Genomic DNA, 16,447 nt, shown 5'->3' on the forward strand with positions numbered 1-16,447 from the left:
AAAAAAAAAAGCAAATAAAAACGCGCAAAAGTAACCAGAACAGGTCGAAGCAGCCAAAAATGCACGAAAGAAACCCCGCGGCAAACATGAACAAATAATGGAAAATTCAGTGACTTACGCTTGCAAAGAAGCTCTTGTGCCCAGGGCTTGATCGACTCAAAGACATGATGTGCAATCTGGAGGTTCCTTCCTGTACTTAGGTATTCTAGGTCTTGAGCGGCCTCGGCCAGCTTTGGTTGTCCGACCGAGTAGAGGCCGGAGGAGGGGTTTCGAGTAGAAGGCAAAGGCGCTGGCAATCGAAGAAACCGATGCGTGTTCTGCAGCAAAAATCTGGAAGTTCGTTTCCTGCGATTTTTTTTTCTCGGCGGAAAATCGACAAGACAGGTCCGGCTGTCTCAGGAGATTATTGACTGCAGTGGAAGATAATGGCTTTGACAATCCGGTTGGATCCCATTAAGCCCAACTATCGATGCGGTGAAGAAGCAAAGAGGGAAGCACAGACGTCATTCCGCGGGGCAATCGCAACACTCCACTATATAAGAAAGATGCAAGAACCGTCAAAGATGAAGAGAAAGAAAAGTTGATTGAATCTTCTGCCTCCAAAAGATTCAGACAGAAATATCCACGTGATGGATCGTTTTCTTCGGGTAAATTCGCCGTCCGTCCGGCATCAGCATGCAAGCATCCAAAATCTTCTTCCAGCACAGGCCTCAAAGTGGATTTGTACAACCCAGCAAAAACTAACAGAATAAATTATTAAAATTGAAAATGCAGTGGTACGATTGAATGCTAATTTAGCCAAGTTAGATCTACGATGTTTGGCCAACCACAGGCTTTTCGGATACAGATGAAGCAGGCTTCAAGACGCTGATGATATGATAAGAACCGAGAATATCTTCTTTTATTTTCGAGATCGCTGGAGAAACTATGCAACATAAAGTTTCAAACCCATATCTGTTTTGAGATATACCAAAGCCTAACGACTTCCTTGTTTCTTCCCTTGGCCAATATCGGACATACGGAACAGGGAAATCCCAAGATTCAGTCAAGGCTCGACCTCGTCTCATTTGACTTCTATCCAGAATCATGAGACCCGATACCGTCGGGTTTCTCAGACGAGTGGTTTCCAAATACCCTTCCGGATAGGACGGTCTAAAAGACCGATGGAGACTGAGAACAAGATAGACAGGTATTTGGCGATCTCCCCCATCATATTTGCAAACCCGTAGAAGAAATTTTTGCGTGCTTTTTGTTTTTACGTTACCTGTCTTGGTTGTTCTCTTGCCCTGTGGCGGCACCCAGGAGAAAGAGACTTTCCTGTTAAGGAGCGAAGTCAAGCCTTTTTTGTCTTTTCTGTTTTAGGGGGTTTCGATGGTGTCATCAAATCACTTTTGTTCAAGGTTCACAGTGATAATCTAAACCTCAGCAGTGACCTCGTCGGTGGAAATTTCAGTTGTTTTGGTGGAGGGCCATTTGTTTCTTTCCTCAGACTTCCAGGTCTCTCCTCGGGCTCGTTGCACACGAATGTTTGCACCCCAAGGGCCCTCCTGGCCATTTTTCGTTTCCATGGCAGCTTGTGCCTCTTCAACGCTGCTAAAGTCGACAAAGAGGTAATAGTGATCACCGGCCTCGAAGCGCTTAGCCGGGTGAGGAGTAAAGAGCTTGCTGACATTCTCACTGTTCAAAATTGTGAGGTTTTGTTCGGATTCTGTTCATGGGGAAAGAAGGAAACATACACATTATACTCCTTGAAGAAGTTGGTCATATTACTGCTGATCGCTTCTTGGTCGGTCAATCTTGGGAGCCCACCAACATACACACGACGACTAGAGTCGCTGTTAGTCTTAGCGAAGCTAGGAGCGTCATTTCGGCGCCAGCGGTCAAGAGAAAATGGCGAAGAGGGCTTGTCACGACGAGGCGAGCCATCAGTTGGCTGTTGCTGAGCACGTTCGCTCGAAGACTTGGCCACACCGGGCTTGATCTTGACAGGACGGCCAAGCATATCGTGACCATCCAACTCAACCATCGCCCGCTCGGCCATCTCCTTGGTCTCCAGGTCGACAAAACAATACGAAGGGTTGCGGCCAGTAAAGGGGTCTATCGCGATGTCGATACGCTCACTGTGAAACACTTAGTTTAGGCCACCATCTTTATGGATTTTCAAAGCCATACATTGGGAATTCCGCGGAAAACAATGCCTCCACATCTTCGGATTTGGCCGTGTATGGCATGTTACCCACGTAGAGGCGTCGACCCTCTGCAATTGCATGTGGCACATGAGGGCTTGGTCTGCTGAATGCGAGTCTCGAGGTGTTTGTCTTTGGGCCCGGGGATCCAGCATCATCTACTTGGGACTGCGCCCTCGGGCTTTCCTCTGACTTTGTACGCCAGTTAGGAGAGTGAAAGGCACGGCCTGTGGTTCTGACTCCATTTGTAAAGGAAGTTCTCGGAGCTAATCACGGATTAGTTGATTCATAAAATATTGCTTGGTGTATGTTTTTTGGATCCAGCCCCAAATGAGCAGCCCAAAGGTATTCTCCTACACACTTTGCTGCTGCGGCCGGGGACTTTCAGGAGCGTCGACCATTGTGTCTGATTTTTTTTTTATGAAGATCGGTTGGATATTATAGAGGGTATAGGGTTATGGTGTTCGGTCTGTATCAGGACGATAGATCTTAGCATTCATGTGTAGCAAAATTTACGCATGGCCTAAAATGGCGGGGGAGGGGGAAAATGTAAGTATGTATTTATTTTTCTTACACACCTCTCAGGACAGCTACACCAGGATATTTGGAAATCCGAAAGCTGGATAGTTTGCAGCTGGTCACTTAGAATTCGGATTTTCGTTGTCTGCCGGAGAAACAAAGATTTTGACGAATTGAAGCCGCTTCAAAGACAGTCGCTTCGCTGGCGATGCGGGCACCGCCAAAAATCTGCACTCTTTTTTTTTTCTCCTGCGGGCAAGATCGGCGATGCAAACAGTGCAAACAGAGCAAGTCAAACAAAACAGATTTCTCGATTCGACGCTACTGTCATGCCTGCTCCTATTGGTCTATTAGCGAACCAAGCGGAATTTTTCCTCTCCACCAGCGCCATTAAATAATCGCGACCTCATCGCGTCGTTGTCTTCTTCTTCTTATCACATCACTCTGGCCACCCTGGAAATATTGATTCAAAATGCAGCTCTTTTCCTCTATAGCTGGCATATTATTTGAATTAGTGTTTCCAGGATGAAGCTATTGTTGATTCGGCACGCAGAGTGTGGACATAACCTGGGACAAGCAGCGTATGCCCTATCTGTGTTGATTTCATCGGTTTGCAACTGACAGTGCGATCTGCTCGGCTGTTTTCAGAGGCAATACCACTGGCCATACCCTCACGGACAATGGCAAAACACAGGTCCAGCTACTGGCTCGGCATCTCAGGGACCGTGGCCTTCGCTTCACCCGTGTATTCTCGTCCGACTTGGATCGAGTTACGATGACCGCCGAGGGTATCTGTCAACAACAGCTCGAGGGAGGCATCTTGACTCCGGTTCAAATATCGGAGCTGAGGGAGCAGTCCATGGGATGGTTGGATGACACACGATGGCGACCTGGCGTCCCTGCATCGAGTGTCAGTTCGCCGGATTCTTTGCGTGGAGGGCAGCCAACCTACACAGATGAAGAGTCCATGGCCTCGATGAGATCTCGTGCAAATAATTTTCTTGAAAATGAACTTCTACCATTGGTAGAGGGCCCATCGGGCGATGATGAGGTGGTTGCCGTGGTTGCTCACGGAATGATCCTCCAAGTCCTTTGGGTTTGTCTTGCTGACTTGTTCAATTCCGAGGATATCTCCCTGGCACCGGGTGTCAGCCAGTCTGACTTTGGGGATTATATCCGCCCGGTCTGGTCCAACACGGGAATCATGGAAATTGCCATCCAGAAACGCCCACCGGCAGCAAAGTCGGTTCGTGAGGCTACGCAGCCCTCGGTGTTTCTCTTTGGGACTATCCAGCTTTCTATCCAAGATGACTCGAAGGCGCCACTATCGGGCTGGTACCTGATTGTTCTGTCAGTGGATAACACGCTCCATCTTGAAAATGAACAGCAAGTTGGTCGCACAAGGTGGACTGTTCAAGAAACAGTGCCTGAATCCCGACAAGATTCTATGGATCAATTTTGCGGACTAACAGGGACAGCTTGATCTTGCAACCTTTCTACTCAATGGTATGTTTACTTTTTCTCTCTTTCTATCCTCCTTCACTAGCCCGTCTTCCCCATCAATCCTCTACAATGATGAAGCAAGATTTCACACAGACCTGTTCCGAGTTATTTATCGTGCGGATCAACAATCGTTCCAACTGCTGTCTGAATTAGAGTGATACACTTTACCTATATCCTTGCCACTTCCATACTGCCAGCTTTTCATTTATGATTCAAAGCTAACTTCACATTAAGACAGGATCACTTGTATTGATCTGGTTTGAGGGATAGAAAGGACTTGAGGATAATTCATTATGATAGATATATTGATTAATCGATGTGTTTTTCCAAAATCATTATCTAATATTCGTAAATCTTATGCTTGTAATGTTCATGCTTCGCAGCCGGGCCTTGTCGAAACTATCTAGTTGCAAGTCCAGTATGACGACCTCGCATGATAAGCAGAAAGAAAAGAACTACTAATTATCTGTTGATTTCCTTCCTAAGGTGGATGCACTCACGCCGCATTATAACCAACATCTCTTGGGTGAGTGACCGGGTCTTCCCGTTCATACAAGATCTCCGGTTCCACTCCCTGACACAAGAAATATCTCTTGATGAAGTATGGAATCTGTCTGAGTCCATACGCCGCGTGAAATCGAGTCGGTACTGAAAACACCTGATCTAGTTCTTCGAGTGTCTTGCCTTTGGTCTCGGGTAGGAACATGAGGACCAGCCACCATCCGAGAATGTTCCAACCGGCATACCAGCCAAATGCACCCTGCGGAGTAAACGCATCCTGCAATGAGGGCCAGGTGATCGCAAGGACGAAATTAAACAGCCATGTTGTGGCAGTTGCCAAAGCCATGCCGTATGAACGTACATAAAGCGGGTATGCCTCAGCCGAATACGTGAATGGAACAGGTCCTCCGCCAGGGGAATATACGACACCAAAAATATAGATCCCCAGGGCAATGCATGCCATCCGAGCAGTCTTGTGCGTTTCCTCTGGTATCCAGAAGCTGAAGCCGGTGAAGAACATGGCAAGAGCCAACAAGGGAAATGTGGTTAGGAGGAGATTACGACGACCAAATGTATCGATTGTGTATACAGCGGGAATGGCAAATATCCAGTTTATCAGGCCCCAGCCTAGCGACGCAGCTAGGGCGGATCGTTGGTTGGATGTTGCTTGCAGGAAAATCTCGGATGAATAATAGGCGATGACGTTCACTCCACAAAACTAAGGAAGGATTTGATAGTTAGGGAAAGGTTTTGATGGACGTGATATCGGTGGCTTACCTGTTGCATGAACATCATGAGCTCGGACGCGATCATTGCACGCCTGTTACGAGGAACAGTTATCAACTCTAGAAGCTTGTTCTGGCCGAGCTTCATCCCCGTCTCCGCTTCCAGCAAGGTATGCATATAGTATAGGTCTCGGGCTGCCTGGATCTTGTGATGGCGCAAGCTGCACATGGATTGATATGCCCTGTCGTAAGATTTCTGTGACATATACCACCGGGGCGATTCGGGACAGGTGAAAACAAATGCACAGACGAGGACAGCCGGAAACAAAGCCGAAGCCATCATGAGACGCCAGTTGAGACCGACAATATCTGGATGATCTGGCACTTCCAAGAAGGCGAGGTCGGCGGCATAACCCAGCATGATTCCGAATGCAGTCCACGTCTGCCATTGCATCACCAGCGCACCACGAATAGCAGGAGGGGCTGTTTCGGCAGCATATATAGGGACGGTTGCAGATTTTGGGCCGATTCCAAAGCCCAGTGCGAATCGAGAGATGAACATGTGCCACCAAGTGTTGACGAATCCTTGCCATAGACATGCGATTGCCGAAAGGCAGCAAGTGATAAAGATGGTGCCCCGACGACCGAACCAATGATTAAATGGGACAGTCAACCAGGAGCCAACTAAAGCACAGCACAAGTATGGGGCACCATTCACCAATCCGCCTAGCCAGCGAGACCTTGAGTTATCATCACCAATGCCGAACTGAGGTTTGTAAAACACTTGAGCACCATTTACAACCGTCTCGTCTGTGAAAAGAAGAGTGTTAGCATGTCATCTTTGTAAATTGACAGAGTTTCTTACCCATTCCTTGCACTGCAGCCGATAGCGAACACAGGACAATGACTAGATACATCGTCCATGGCTGAGACCACCGGTTTTTGAACTCATCATGCAATATTTGAAGCTCCCGAGGGGATAGACCAGGGACACTTGCGAACTTTTCCGGCGCCTGTGCTAGAACCGCGCCGAGCTCGAAGGCACGGACATCGTCCTCATCGCCAACCTGGTGGGAGAGCGCGAACTGAACACCTTTCTTGCGCAGCTCCTCATGGCTATAGCCAGCAAGTGGGTTGGCAAGTTTGGCATTTAGATTGCGTCTTGCGCGGTCTGCTGCTGTCCCTATAGTGCGTTGTGGCGTGAACGTCTCATTTTCCTCAGTGGTATGTTCTATCTGCTCTGTCATTTGATTAACAGCGCGGTTCCTGAAGATCCCCGTGTCATTTTTTCCTGGCATTTGGCTTGACAAGCGATGTTATCCGGTATGTGTGGTAATTCGTCAATGCCCTATATCGAAAAGAGGGGTGCAGGGCTGGGTTTGATTAAGACGAGCAGGAGATTCGACAATCGATTCAAAATTCTAACTAAAATGATCATCAAGGTTGGGATCAAGAGATCAACAAACGGCCAAGTAATAATGATGGTCACTAGCAAGGAAGTGGTGGGCCAGTGGCAAGGGCAACAAAGAAAAGCACCATCAGGAGTCGAGTAAGAGAAAACACTTTCGAGGAAAAGCAACAAAGAAACGAAGAACTAATGAGCAGAGTGTACCGTACTGTCTAATGCAGATTATTGCAAAACAAGTGAACCTCGAGTTGAAGCGGAGAAAAAAGATACAACTTACGAGCAAGGCAGAAATGTCATCATCTTGTCAAGTCAGAGCCGCAGCTGGGATGGGCAACGGGGCGTGGAAAATGACCTGTGATTGAGGATCGAAGTCACGGCCTTAATTATGCCGTGTTTGCTTCTTCCTCGCTGTCGTCTTCGTCTCTTGGTCTTCAGCCCACGAATCATGATTGGATGCAGAAGGGATGGGTGTAGGGAAGGCCATCGCGGAGAGGCTCGAGGATGCAGACAAAGAAGGCGATGAAGCTCGTATTCCGTCCAATTGTCGCAGTGCGTTGGTGTTGGATGAGGCTGGGATCCTTGCCATCACAGTCAGTGGTTTCACTTGGTCCGTTTCTCGATTCAATTTGTGGGGGATTTCGATTTACTTAGCCTGGGTGAATAGAAATGGACAAAAGCACTAATAATAAGCACAAAACGAATGGTTGAGCGACTTGGAGATGATGGAGGTTGAGGAAAAGAAGAGGGAGAGAAAGTGGAGGAGGGAAATGGGAGAGCACCTGACAGCAACAAAGAAAGAGTCACCAACACGAGAGGCTGACAATTTATTGCATTCATGAATGTTGTGTTGGCATCCTTTCTAATGGTTGTTTCTCAGCTTTCTTGGATGATTTTATGGAAACAATTCGGTATTTGTTTTATGCTAGATCTAAATAGCATCAAGGCGGTTCTTCGTTGTCGATGACCACTTCGACCACTGAAGCAGCAGAATGCTACAGATCACGTTACAGATCACTTTGAAAGCAATTTGGAATAATGTACTTTAGGCTGTACTTGATTCCTTGGGTTTTATTGTCGAGTTATCGATGAGGTAAAAGTGTTGGATTGGTATAACAGTCATTTACTGAGATAAATAGTTTCAGTGCCCACAACAGTAGTAAAACCACTAAACAACACCAGCTATTAACATCTGTATGCTAACCATGACATAGCAATTAATTATAATTTATAATCACCTTGATTCACCCCGTCGCTTATTCTTGGATTGCGATTCTCTAATTTGAACCGATCTCCGTGCGGGGTTGGCGCCCGCCGTCGGGTCGGGTCGGGCATTCTTAGCATTATCAAGTGAAGTCATGAGCATCATTCTTGAAATTCCTCATATTGAGATGATGTGGAGAAGCGCTTCCGATGGCAATTTGAAGCTTCCGTTCGGAAGTCGACTACTTGTATCTCTGAGGTGGTGCTGTGTCGTAATGACTGGTCTCTTCCTTTTGATAGAGCCGTATACTTGTCGGTCAGCATCGTCGTTGTCCAACGATACTTACTCCAACGATATCGTCTAGATAAGATGAGTTAGATCCTTGGAAAGTGATATATCATGTAAAGACTTATATATATATATATAGATTTATATTTATCTATTTGCAACTGCAGTAGTTCTTTTCAAAAAGCGGCCGGCTGCAATGAAGTCGTCCCTGCCTTGTCCACGCATGCATCCGTCGGATCGGCTCTCCATAACTTTACAGAAAGTAACCATCATCACGGCGCTCAACATATTACCCCTCGCGTCTAAAGAGTCCTCATGATGGCAAATGATTCTAGCCGGACCATGGCTTCCGATCCTTGGTTTGCCGGCTATAAAGTTGTCGATTTCCCTCGATTTCTGTCTGAATTTACTTGACAACCGATATCCCATTTTTCCCCTACCTGAACATATAGCAGAGCCTGTCTAATTGTACAATATTATCAACTATCCATCACATATCCAACAATGCTCGGTAAAGTAGCCCTCGAGGAGGCCTTTGCTCTCCCCCGTTTCGAAGAAAAGACACGATGGTGGGCTGGCATGTTTTCCACCGACCCAGAGACACACGCAAAGGAAATCACCGATATCAACCAGATTCGAATCGACTATGCCCAGAAACACGGCGTTGGGTATCAGATCCTGTCTTACACAGCTCCCGGTGTCCAGGATATCTGGGATGCAGCTGAAGCGCAGGCGTTGGCGGTTGAGATTAATGATTATATTGCCGAGAGAGTCAGGGCGATGCCGGATCGATTGGGAGCTTTTGCGTACGTTATCTGGCCTATATCCAATCTGTGATCAGAGTATTGATTTTTGATTTCTAGAACTCTGTCTATGCACAACCCCAAAGAAGCCGCAGATGAACTCCGTCGCTGCGTGGAAAAGTACGGCTTCAAAGGTGCTCTGGTGAACGATACACAACGGGCTGGTCCCGACGGTGATGACATGATCTTCTACGACAACGCAGATTGGGACATCTTCTGGCAAACTTGCACTGATCTCGACGTGCCGTTGTATCTGCACCCCCGAAACCCCACAGGGACAATCTACGAAAAGCTCTGGGCGGATCGTAAATGGCTCATTGGTCCTCCATTGAGCTTTGCGCAGGGCGTCAGCCTTCACGTCCTGGGTATGGTTACTAATGGCGTCTTCGACCGACATCCCAAGTTGCAGATCATCATGGGTCATCTGGGCGAACATATTCCCTTCGATATGTGGCGGATTAACCACTGGTTCGAGGATCGAAAGAAGCAGATCGGTCTCGCGGCTACTTGCAAGAAGACCATCCGCGAGTACTTTGCGGAGAATATCTGGATCACTACCTCGGGCCACTTCTCGACGACGACGTTGAACTTTTGCATGGCCGAGATTAGTTCCGATAGAATCCTTTTCTCCATCGACTATCCGTTCGAGACGTTCTCGGATGCGTGTGACTGGTTTGATAAGACTGAGCTGAACAACACGGATCGATTGAAGATTGGAAGAGAAAACGCAAAGAAGCTGTTCAAATTGGGGGATTACCATGACTCTTCAGCTTAAGTCATTACTGAATAGCAGTCAAATGATCAGTAGTAACCATGTACTTTTGTATTGGGTGGACATTTAGTGTCATTTATCTGCCAGAACTAGCTAGGGAATCATAACGCTAACATACATGTTCTCATAAAATAGCCCTAGTCATTCAATCATGTATTTCGTCATTCATCGACTCCGTCCTATTTCATCCAATGCTTTGGGTTTTTTGTTTTGTTCTTTTCTTTCATTTAGTTTGATTCTTATGGTGTCAGCAATAATTGATGGAAGCCGCTCAACAACACACATCAAACTCTCTAGTATGTTCCCATCTCAAGATTTCCGGTACCACCAAAAAAGTACTGATGATGCTGAGGGTAAAGAGGGTTCTGATGATAAGCAGGGCTCTGATGATAAGCAGCATTCTGGGGATAGGCGGGGCGCTGGGGATAAACAGGATTCTGCGGATAAGCAGGAGTCTGGGGATACGAAAAATTCTGAGCAGGCTGAGGATACTGGTGATGCTGAAGAAACTGGTGGTACTGAGGACAGTGAGAGCTCTGAGAGTTCTGAGGGTGTTGACTCGGTGCCATTCGCGGAGTCGGCGTCGGGGTCGGGGTGGACGCCTGGTATCCCGGCCAAGTCTCAGGCGATTTCTGCAACTTATCCATGACGGGGGCGAAATATCGTTCCTTCATATACTTCATGGTGTTTACGTACTTCTGGTAGTTCTCGATCACCCTATTGTGGATATCCCAAAGGGCGATGAGAAGACGGGAAAGTTCGAGCCGTTCGATGTTGACATGTTCCTCGATGAGGATTTGGCGGTTCCGGATGCGTAGAAAGGAAGTATAGACGTACGCATCGTAGAGCTCGAGAAATACGGTAAGCAGGCGCTGTTCGAGAGAACGAGGCTTTCCAAGATTTCTATCTTTGTTTGTTAGTATCCATTGTATGGGTGTGATTGGTGTGTACTTACGCCATGACTACATTTGACATGCGTTTATAGCATGTATAGACAGATACACTGCGGTCTTTGGCTATCTCAGAAATAAGATAAGTCACGCGTTCTGCATCCTTTACTTGTTCCTGCAGTCTCTTATCCATAACGGCGAGGAACTCGGTGATTTCCACAGCCATGATTCTGACTTGGAAGGTAACCCCAGCCGACAAGAACTGGTTTGGATCGCTGGCGTTCTCGCGACGAAAAAGGGCGTCTTCCATGCGTATAACCATGTTTGTCATGGCGGTGAAGCGTTTCTTTAGACAGTCCTTGAGCTTGGGGTTCGACAGAATGATTTTGATCTCCTCGAGAATGTCGAGCTTGCGGATTTCGCTCTCGCTGAGCTTGGGTTGGTTGTTGTTTTGGTCAGATCCCGCAGTTTCGGTAGCACTGCTCGATTCGCTCTGGGGACTTCCCTCATTTTGAAACCCAGACTGGTTTTCTTGCGATGGAGAAGACTCGTTAACGCCAGAGGGCAAAAACAAAAACGGAGTCATAGACGTGAGACGAGAATCTATCTCCCGGAAGCGGATGACTTCCTCAACAACTTTGGAGAAAGCGAACTTGTATGCTTTTTCTTGGGCTTCGTCGATAACATTATTGGGATCCTCGCACGATTCGTAGTAATCGGGAAATGGCTCGCAGGCAGTTGAGGCAGTGGACGCGTTGGAAGACGTTTCGTCGGCAGTATCAGTCTCGACTATGTCACCAGACTCGTTGATCTTCTCACGAATAGTCTCTCTAGCTTCAGAGGAAGTGGGGGTATTGAAGATTGTAGGGTTCTCTGGATCCTGGGTCTGCTCAAGATACTTCTGGCTGTTCATTGCATCTACCATCATCTGAGCCACAGCATCCTGCTGCGCATTCTTGCCACGAAAGCTCCCATTTGAGGGCTTGGGGTTTATGAGCGTCTTGAGGTGACTCTTCAGCTCATTTTTGACACGATGGTTGATGCCAGGCGTGCTGGTTGGGGTTTCGTCGTAGCCTTGATCAGAGGGAGTGGAGGGGATGTTGACATTCTCCTGGTTGTCAGAGGCGGGGAAGCAATATTGGGTCTTTGAGACATCTCCAGCCTCCATGGTGAGGTGAAGAGGCTAGCCTCACGCTGGATTGGGATTGGCTCAAAGGAGAGTAGTGGGAGAGTGATGCCGAGAATGGCTGAAGAAAAAGACAAGATGAGCTTGGGAGATTGAACGATGAAAGCACAGAGGATGAGAAAGAAAAAAAGAGAAGAGATTTACTTTGGATTAATTGATATTATTCTGTGTGCGAAGTTCTTTGGCTATTCACTGCTGGGAAGCGAGCTATCTCAGCGAGCTATCTTCTATTTATGGTGACCGGCCTTTGATATACACCAGGAAGTCTACCTATTTCCTGTAGCCTGTAGCATTTACGACGATTCCTTATTTAAGGATAGGATAGTTGACTGAGTAGCTTCTTGATGATGGGTTGGTATTCTTATATAGCCTTCGACTGTGGAAAGCTCCGTTTAGAGACAACGGCCTGAGACCGTATGGCTCTGGAGCATCATGAAATCATTGGGAAACCCCGCGTAGTCAGAGAGAAATACGGCAATATCCTTGATATCAACGTGTCAGCGTTTGTTTAGCTAGCCATTCTCCAATCTGATATCGGACATATCCGCGCCAGATGGGAAATGCCACTCGAAGATGATTGGCAAGCCCCGTCTATATCCTGGGGATCAGCAGTTATTCGATGCGCGGCGTGAGTCTGCATGGCCATGAGATCCATCATCTCACTCGCCTACTGGGACTTTCCAGAAGAGTGAAGCTTCAAATCTAAGCACATAGATACCATGCGATGAAGATAGCGGGAAATTCCTATGCGAAAGAAGGCGACAAGTTTATGCCTTAGGTTGAGTGGCGGAGGTTACATATAAACTCGAATAAAGCAAGACCCGTCTAGGCTACTAGGGCATACTTGGACTAAGTCGAACATGGATGATTTCAAGACGGAATACAGACTTTGGCAGACCAGCATCAGAAGAATTGGAGATTATATTGGCTAATTATCAAATGGATATAAACTACGCTATACAAGGCGATGTACCGTACCTCGATCCAAAAACGTTCACTGTTAACAACGGCCCAATTGGTCGAAACACGGTTAGGTCTTCCCAATGGAAATTGCTTGATTGGATAAAGTAGAACATAAAGGAGAGAACAAGACGCTCTACTCCAGCGTTCTACTTTTCAAACAATAGCCAGAGGTTAAAGAAGACCGATTTTAATCTTCGCACATTGACTGATTGGCACATCATTGAAAGGATTGTGACAACTCAAAGTAGTGCGAGACTTTGTTTATCAAGGCTGGAATGTTTTGAACAAGACAACTTATTTCGGGGTTGATTATGTTTGCGCAGTCGGGAATATTTGGAGAGATATTACATTGGAGTCGGCGTGTTGGGGCCAGCGTTAATCGTCCTTTTTGGACCGCTGTGGGGTTCGACCGGATGGATGTATCTCATCTTCATCGTCATCTTCAGGCAGTCGAACATCCATGACCCGTTCTCCGGCCTTTTCCAAAGTTCTCCGGCACAATGCTTTTACACCTTTGTAGACAGCCTGCATTCGTTAGCAATGAAAAAGTACTAAGTTGTTGATGTTGACTTACCCAGAGAAAAGTCCCAACCCCAATCAAAATAATCGCCCAGTTGAGAGACGCAACCCGGCTTCTGCCAGTATTCCTACCACCACCGACTACGCCAGAGCTGCGTAGATTCAACCAAGTCAATGGGGAAGATGCAAGTATAGCCTTTATGAAGGACAAGAGCCCCAAGGAAGCCAGTCCTTTGACAAAGTGCTCAACCCACGAACGCCTCTGTTCAGCACGGAGGGCACCACGTTCAGCCCCAGAATCCCAAACATCCGCATAATAGATGGTATCCAAAGGGTCCACGTAGAGATTTATGATTGGGTCAGCAATAAAACCAAACAAAAATACGGTTAAAAGCAAAATGCCCAAAGTCAAGATAAGTTGGGAGCCAGCACTACTGATCCAACGTCCCCATCGGAGTCGCTCCAACCGGTATTGGAACTTGCAGGTCGGACACTGCCAGTAGTTCCTTTTTCCATAAGCGGGATCCGCATGTCGCCAGGTCTGCAAACAGCCCTCGTGGACAAATCGTGAGGACCCCTTACACATGCAAGGGCGTAAAAGCCGACCAGACTCCGGATCCGAAGACTCGTAGACCACTCGCGGTCTGGATTGGAGGAACTCGGGGAGGTTCTCGGATGGAGGACGGAAGGTCGGAAGAACTGTTTCCAAGCAAATGCGACATACGCGAGGAGGGTAATGCCTCTCGGAGTCCTCCGATCCAGGAACATCCGAACCATTGGGGTCTCCAGCATCTTCAGAAGGCTGATCGGTCTTCGAGTTCAGGGGATTAGGAGAGGATCTTGACGGCCACTGCCAGCGAGGCTCATTGTGCAAGTCCATTCTGCCCCTGAAATATCAAGAGGCAGGGCCATACCATGTCAAAGGTATCTACTAGAGACCTAGACAGCAGAGGGCGTATTATGGGCGTAGTGAAGGAATTTTTAGATGGGGGAAAGAGGAAGAAAAGAAGAGAAAAAGAGAGCAGCTAAAATGGAGTGAGGTGGAGAGACGAACTAGCCGCTCGCGTACCGGCTCACCGCCCAGGCGGCTTGGCATTACTGGACCTCCATTGACTGCGTCAACACCCTGTCGCCTATCCACCAGAGTGAAGCTTCACTTTCATTCCTCCAGATCTCCTTCTATCCGTCAAATCTATCTTACGGAGTTCCAGTTCGGACTATTTACTAAGTACAAAGCTCGTGGAGGTAAAAAGTCGACTCTATGGCGGACCGCTATTCGTTTTCTTTGACCACCTTCTCCCCCAGGTAAGAGCTGTCCCGAGCTATTGATAGGTGTCGAATCTCTTGCTAACGATAGCTTACAGTGGGAAGCTGGTTCAGATTGGTAATTTGAAGTTCAGATAGATTATAATGGGAGTGTTTGCTGATTGATCCTAGAATATGCCTTGAACGCTGTCAACCAGGGTGTAACTGCCCTTGGAATCAAAGGTACCGTCATCCCATTTACAAATCCATCATATCTACCTTTACGCTGACATATATCTTTTTTTCGTTTATATAGCTACCAACGGAATTGTTCTTGCCACCGAAAAGAAGTCTTCCTCGCCCCTCATTGACCCCCCCTCGCTCTCCAAGATCTCGTCGATTACTCCCGACATCGGTATGGTCTACGCCGGAATGGGCCCAGACTACCGTGTTCTGGTTGATAAGGCACGTAAAGTTTCTCACACCGGCTACAAGCGCATCTACAACGAATACCCGCCAACCCGGATACTGGTGCAAGATGTTGCACGTGTCGTGCAAGAAGCAACACAGTCAGGTGGTGTCCGGCCATATGGTGTTAGTTTGTTGATTGCGGGCTGGGATGAAGGTGTCGAGCCTGAGACAGGAGAAGCCCAGCGGGGTGATGATGAGGAGCTGAAGAAAGCAACTGGAAAGACGGGTGGTATTCTTAAGGGTGGCCCCAGCTTGTACCAGGTCGACCCTAGTGGTAGCTACTACCCCTGGAAGGCCACGGCTATTGGAAAGCACGCAACAAGCGCAAAGACTTTCCTTGAGAAGCGTTACACCGAAGGACTGGAGCTTGAAGATGCCATCCACATTGCTCTCCTGACCCTGAAGGAGACTATTGAGGGAGAGATGAACGGCGACACAATAGAAATCGGTAAGTTGCATGATCCTCTCTACCAGATACAATCACTGATGAATTTAGGAATTGTTGGCCCACCCACCGACTCTCTGCTGGGCTACGAGGGTGTTGAAGGAGCCAGAGGACCTCGGTTTAGGACGCTGACCAAGGGGCAGATTGAGGATTATCTTACCAGTCTATGATTGATTCACGCCGGTATGCATATTGGACTTTGTCGAGCCTTGTAATTTAATAGACATTTATCGAGTCTTGCGAGGTTCTCATGAAGTAAATGATATTTTCTCTCGCAGTTGGAGGGACTACACTGGTTTGATGTCTTGAGGAATATCCTAGAATTATTTCTGGCTCTGATTATCGACCTCTTGTGCCTGCTAGCACTTGATGCTACTGAAGCAACACGGTCGTCTTGACGAGTTCAGGTTTATAACACAGCTCATGAAATGAATGCATTCTTCCATTACGCCAAATATGCTGGATAATTCTGATGTCACTGTAAACAATTCCTACCATCAGGCAATATCGTCTGCCTCTCCATGTGGCAAACGCAAGACTCCGGGCCTCGATTGACGAGCGTCAGTCAACATAGGCCGAGCTAAATTATCCGACTTGGGCCTTGGAAGCGCTGGCCACCGGTATGATGCATGTTTTCGTGACACCTGCCTCATTGGGCCGTTTTTATGACACTACAAATTCCCCCCTCTTGACCTTATCGAGCCACCGACCATCCCCTCTCCAGCAGTGGTCAAAGTACAATACAACAACCGATGATAATGTGCAACAGTCCCTCTCACGGATTGTTCAAAATCTGAACAAAACCATCAAGCATTTTCATTT

The 16,447-nt window shown here is 47.4% G+C and overlaps 8 protein-coding genes across 8 annotated transcripts; 3 read left to right on the plus strand and 5 right to left on the minus strand.

The window, feature by feature from the left end:
- Positions 1–1,415: 1,415 nt before the first annotated feature.
- On the minus strand, positions 1,416–2,587 carry ASPWEDRAFT_48341 (RNA-binding protein; the record flags this gene model as incomplete). Its single annotated transcript, XM_040837095.1, has 4 exons — positions 1,416–1,677; positions 1,737–2,120; positions 2,173–2,452; positions 2,548–2,587. 4 exons carry the CDS (start codon positions 2,585–2,587, stop codon positions 1,416–1,418), a joined length of 966 nt encoding a protein of 321 aa, XP_040695551.1.
- A 660-nt stretch (positions 2,588–3,247) lies between these two features.
- Positions 3,248–4,407, plus strand: ASPWEDRAFT_35495 (uncharacterized protein). The gene has a single exon (XM_040834242.1). It carries the CDS (start codon positions 3,481–3,483, stop codon positions 4,186–4,188), a length of 708 nt encoding a protein of 235 aa, XP_040695552.1. The 5' UTR covers positions 3,248–3,480; the 3' UTR covers positions 4,189–4,407.
- A 297-nt stretch (positions 4,408–4,704) lies between these two features.
- On the minus strand, positions 4,705–6,732 carry ASPWEDRAFT_23928 (uncharacterized protein; the record flags this gene model as incomplete). The annotated part of the gene is made up of 3 exons (XM_040832543.1): positions 4,705–5,427; positions 5,487–6,244; positions 6,300–6,732. 3 exons carry the CDS (start codon positions 6,730–6,732, stop codon positions 4,705–4,707), a joined length of 1,914 nt encoding a protein of 637 aa, XP_040695553.1.
- Positions 6,733–6,811: 79 nt separating this feature from the next.
- On the minus strand, positions 6,812–7,938 carry ASPWEDRAFT_289467 (uncharacterized protein). The gene is made up of 3 exons (XM_040833205.1): positions 7,490–7,938; positions 7,120–7,420; positions 6,812–6,859 (listed from the first exon to the last, which is right to left on the minus strand). The coding sequence occupies exons 1-2, from the start codon at positions 7,677–7,679 to the stop codon at positions 7,152–7,154; spliced, it is 459 nt and encodes a 152-aa protein (XP_040695554.1). The 5' UTR covers positions 7,680–7,938; the 3' UTR covers positions 6,812–6,859; positions 7,120–7,151.
- An 897-nt stretch (positions 7,939–8,835) lies between these two features.
- Positions 8,836–9,909, plus strand: ASPWEDRAFT_167873 (amidohydrolase family protein; the record flags this gene model as incomplete). The annotated part of the gene is made up of 2 exons (XM_040830211.1): positions 8,836–9,137; positions 9,195–9,909. 2 exons carry the CDS (start codon positions 8,836–8,838, stop codon positions 9,907–9,909), a joined length of 1,017 nt encoding a protein of 338 aa, XP_040695555.1.
- Positions 9,910–10,030: 121 nt separating this feature from the next.
- ASPWEDRAFT_733021 (uncharacterized protein) lies at positions 10,031–12,110 on the minus strand. The gene is made up of 2 exons (XM_040839305.1): positions 10,862–12,110; positions 10,031–10,809 (listed from the first exon to the last, which is right to left on the minus strand). The coding sequence occupies exons 1-2, from the start codon at positions 11,962–11,964 to the stop codon at positions 10,200–10,202; spliced, it is 1,713 nt and encodes a 570-aa protein (XP_040695556.1). The 5' UTR covers positions 11,965–12,110; the 3' UTR covers positions 10,031–10,199.
- Positions 12,111–12,914: 804 nt separating this feature from the next.
- On the minus strand, positions 12,915–14,463 carry ASPWEDRAFT_35499 (E3 ubiquitin-protein ligase MARCH). Its single transcript, XM_040834243.1, has 2 exons — positions 13,520–14,463; positions 12,915–13,470 (listed from the first exon to the last, which is right to left on the minus strand). The coding sequence occupies exons 1-2, from the start codon at positions 14,342–14,344 to the stop codon at positions 13,321–13,323; spliced, it is 975 nt and encodes a 324-aa protein (XP_040695557.1). The 5' UTR covers positions 14,345–14,463; the 3' UTR covers positions 12,915–13,320.
- Positions 14,464–14,533: 70 nt separating this feature from the next.
- pre8 (proteasome core particle subunit alpha 2) lies at positions 14,534–16,159 on the plus strand. Its single transcript, XM_040829537.1, has 5 exons — positions 14,534–14,769; positions 14,829–14,848; positions 14,902–14,952; positions 15,026–15,628; positions 15,677–16,159. Exons 1-5 carry the CDS (start codon positions 14,726–14,728, stop codon positions 15,793–15,795), a joined length of 837 nt encoding a protein of 278 aa, XP_040695558.1. The 5' UTR covers positions 14,534–14,725; the 3' UTR covers positions 15,796–16,159.
- Positions 16,160–16,447: the final 288 nt, after the last annotated feature.

Source organism: Aspergillus wentii, assembly GCF_001890725.1.
Source record: "Aspergillus wentii DTO 134E9 unplaced genomic scaffold ASPWEscaffold_1, whole genome shotgun sequence".
Lineage (NCBI taxonomy): Eukaryota > Fungi > Ascomycota > Eurotiomycetes > Eurotiales > Aspergillaceae > Aspergillus > Aspergillus wentii.

Excerpts from the sequence above, each read along its gene's own strand:
- pre8 (XM_040829537.1), top strand. The coding sequence starts at position 14,726 with ATGGCGGACCGCTATTCGTTTTCTTTGACCACCTTCTCCCCCAG. Across the intron at positions 14,953-15,025 it reads AACTGCCCTTGGAATCAAAG|CTACCAACGGAATTGTTCTT; the intron begins GTACCGTCATCC and ends TCGTTTATATAG. Across the intron at positions 15,629-15,676 it reads CGGCGACACAATAGAAATCG|GAATTGTTGGCCCACCCACC; the intron begins GTAAGTTGCATG and ends TGATGAATTTAG.
- ASPWEDRAFT_35495 (XM_040834242.1), top strand. The coding sequence starts at position 3,481 with ATGACCGCCGAGGGTATCTGTCAACAACAGCTCGAGGGAGGCATCTTG.
- ASPWEDRAFT_733021 (XM_040839305.1), bottom strand. The coding sequence starts at position 11,964 with ATGGAGGCTGGAGATGTCTCAAAGACCCAATATTGCTTCCCCGCCTCT. Across the intron at positions 10,810-10,861 it reads ATGTCAAATGTAGTCATGGC|AAATCTTGGAAAGCCTCGTT; the intron begins GTAAGTACACAC and ends AAACAAAGATAG.
- ASPWEDRAFT_35499 (XM_040834243.1), bottom strand. The coding sequence starts at position 14,344 with ATGGACTTGCACAATGAGCCTCGCTGGCAGTGGCCGTCAAGATCCTCT. Across the intron at positions 13,471-13,519 it reads GGGTTGGGACTTTTCTCTGG|GCTGTCTACAAAGGTGTAAA; the intron begins GTAAGTCAACAT and ends TAACGAATGCAG.
- ASPWEDRAFT_289467 (XM_040833205.1), bottom strand. The coding sequence starts at position 7,679 with ATGAATGCAATAAATTGTCAGCCTCTCGTGTTGGTGACTCTTTCTTTG. Across the intron at positions 7,421-7,489 it reads TTTCTATTCACCCAGGCTAA|GATCCCAGCCTCATCCAACA; the intron begins GTAAATCGAAAT and ends TGTGATGGCAAG.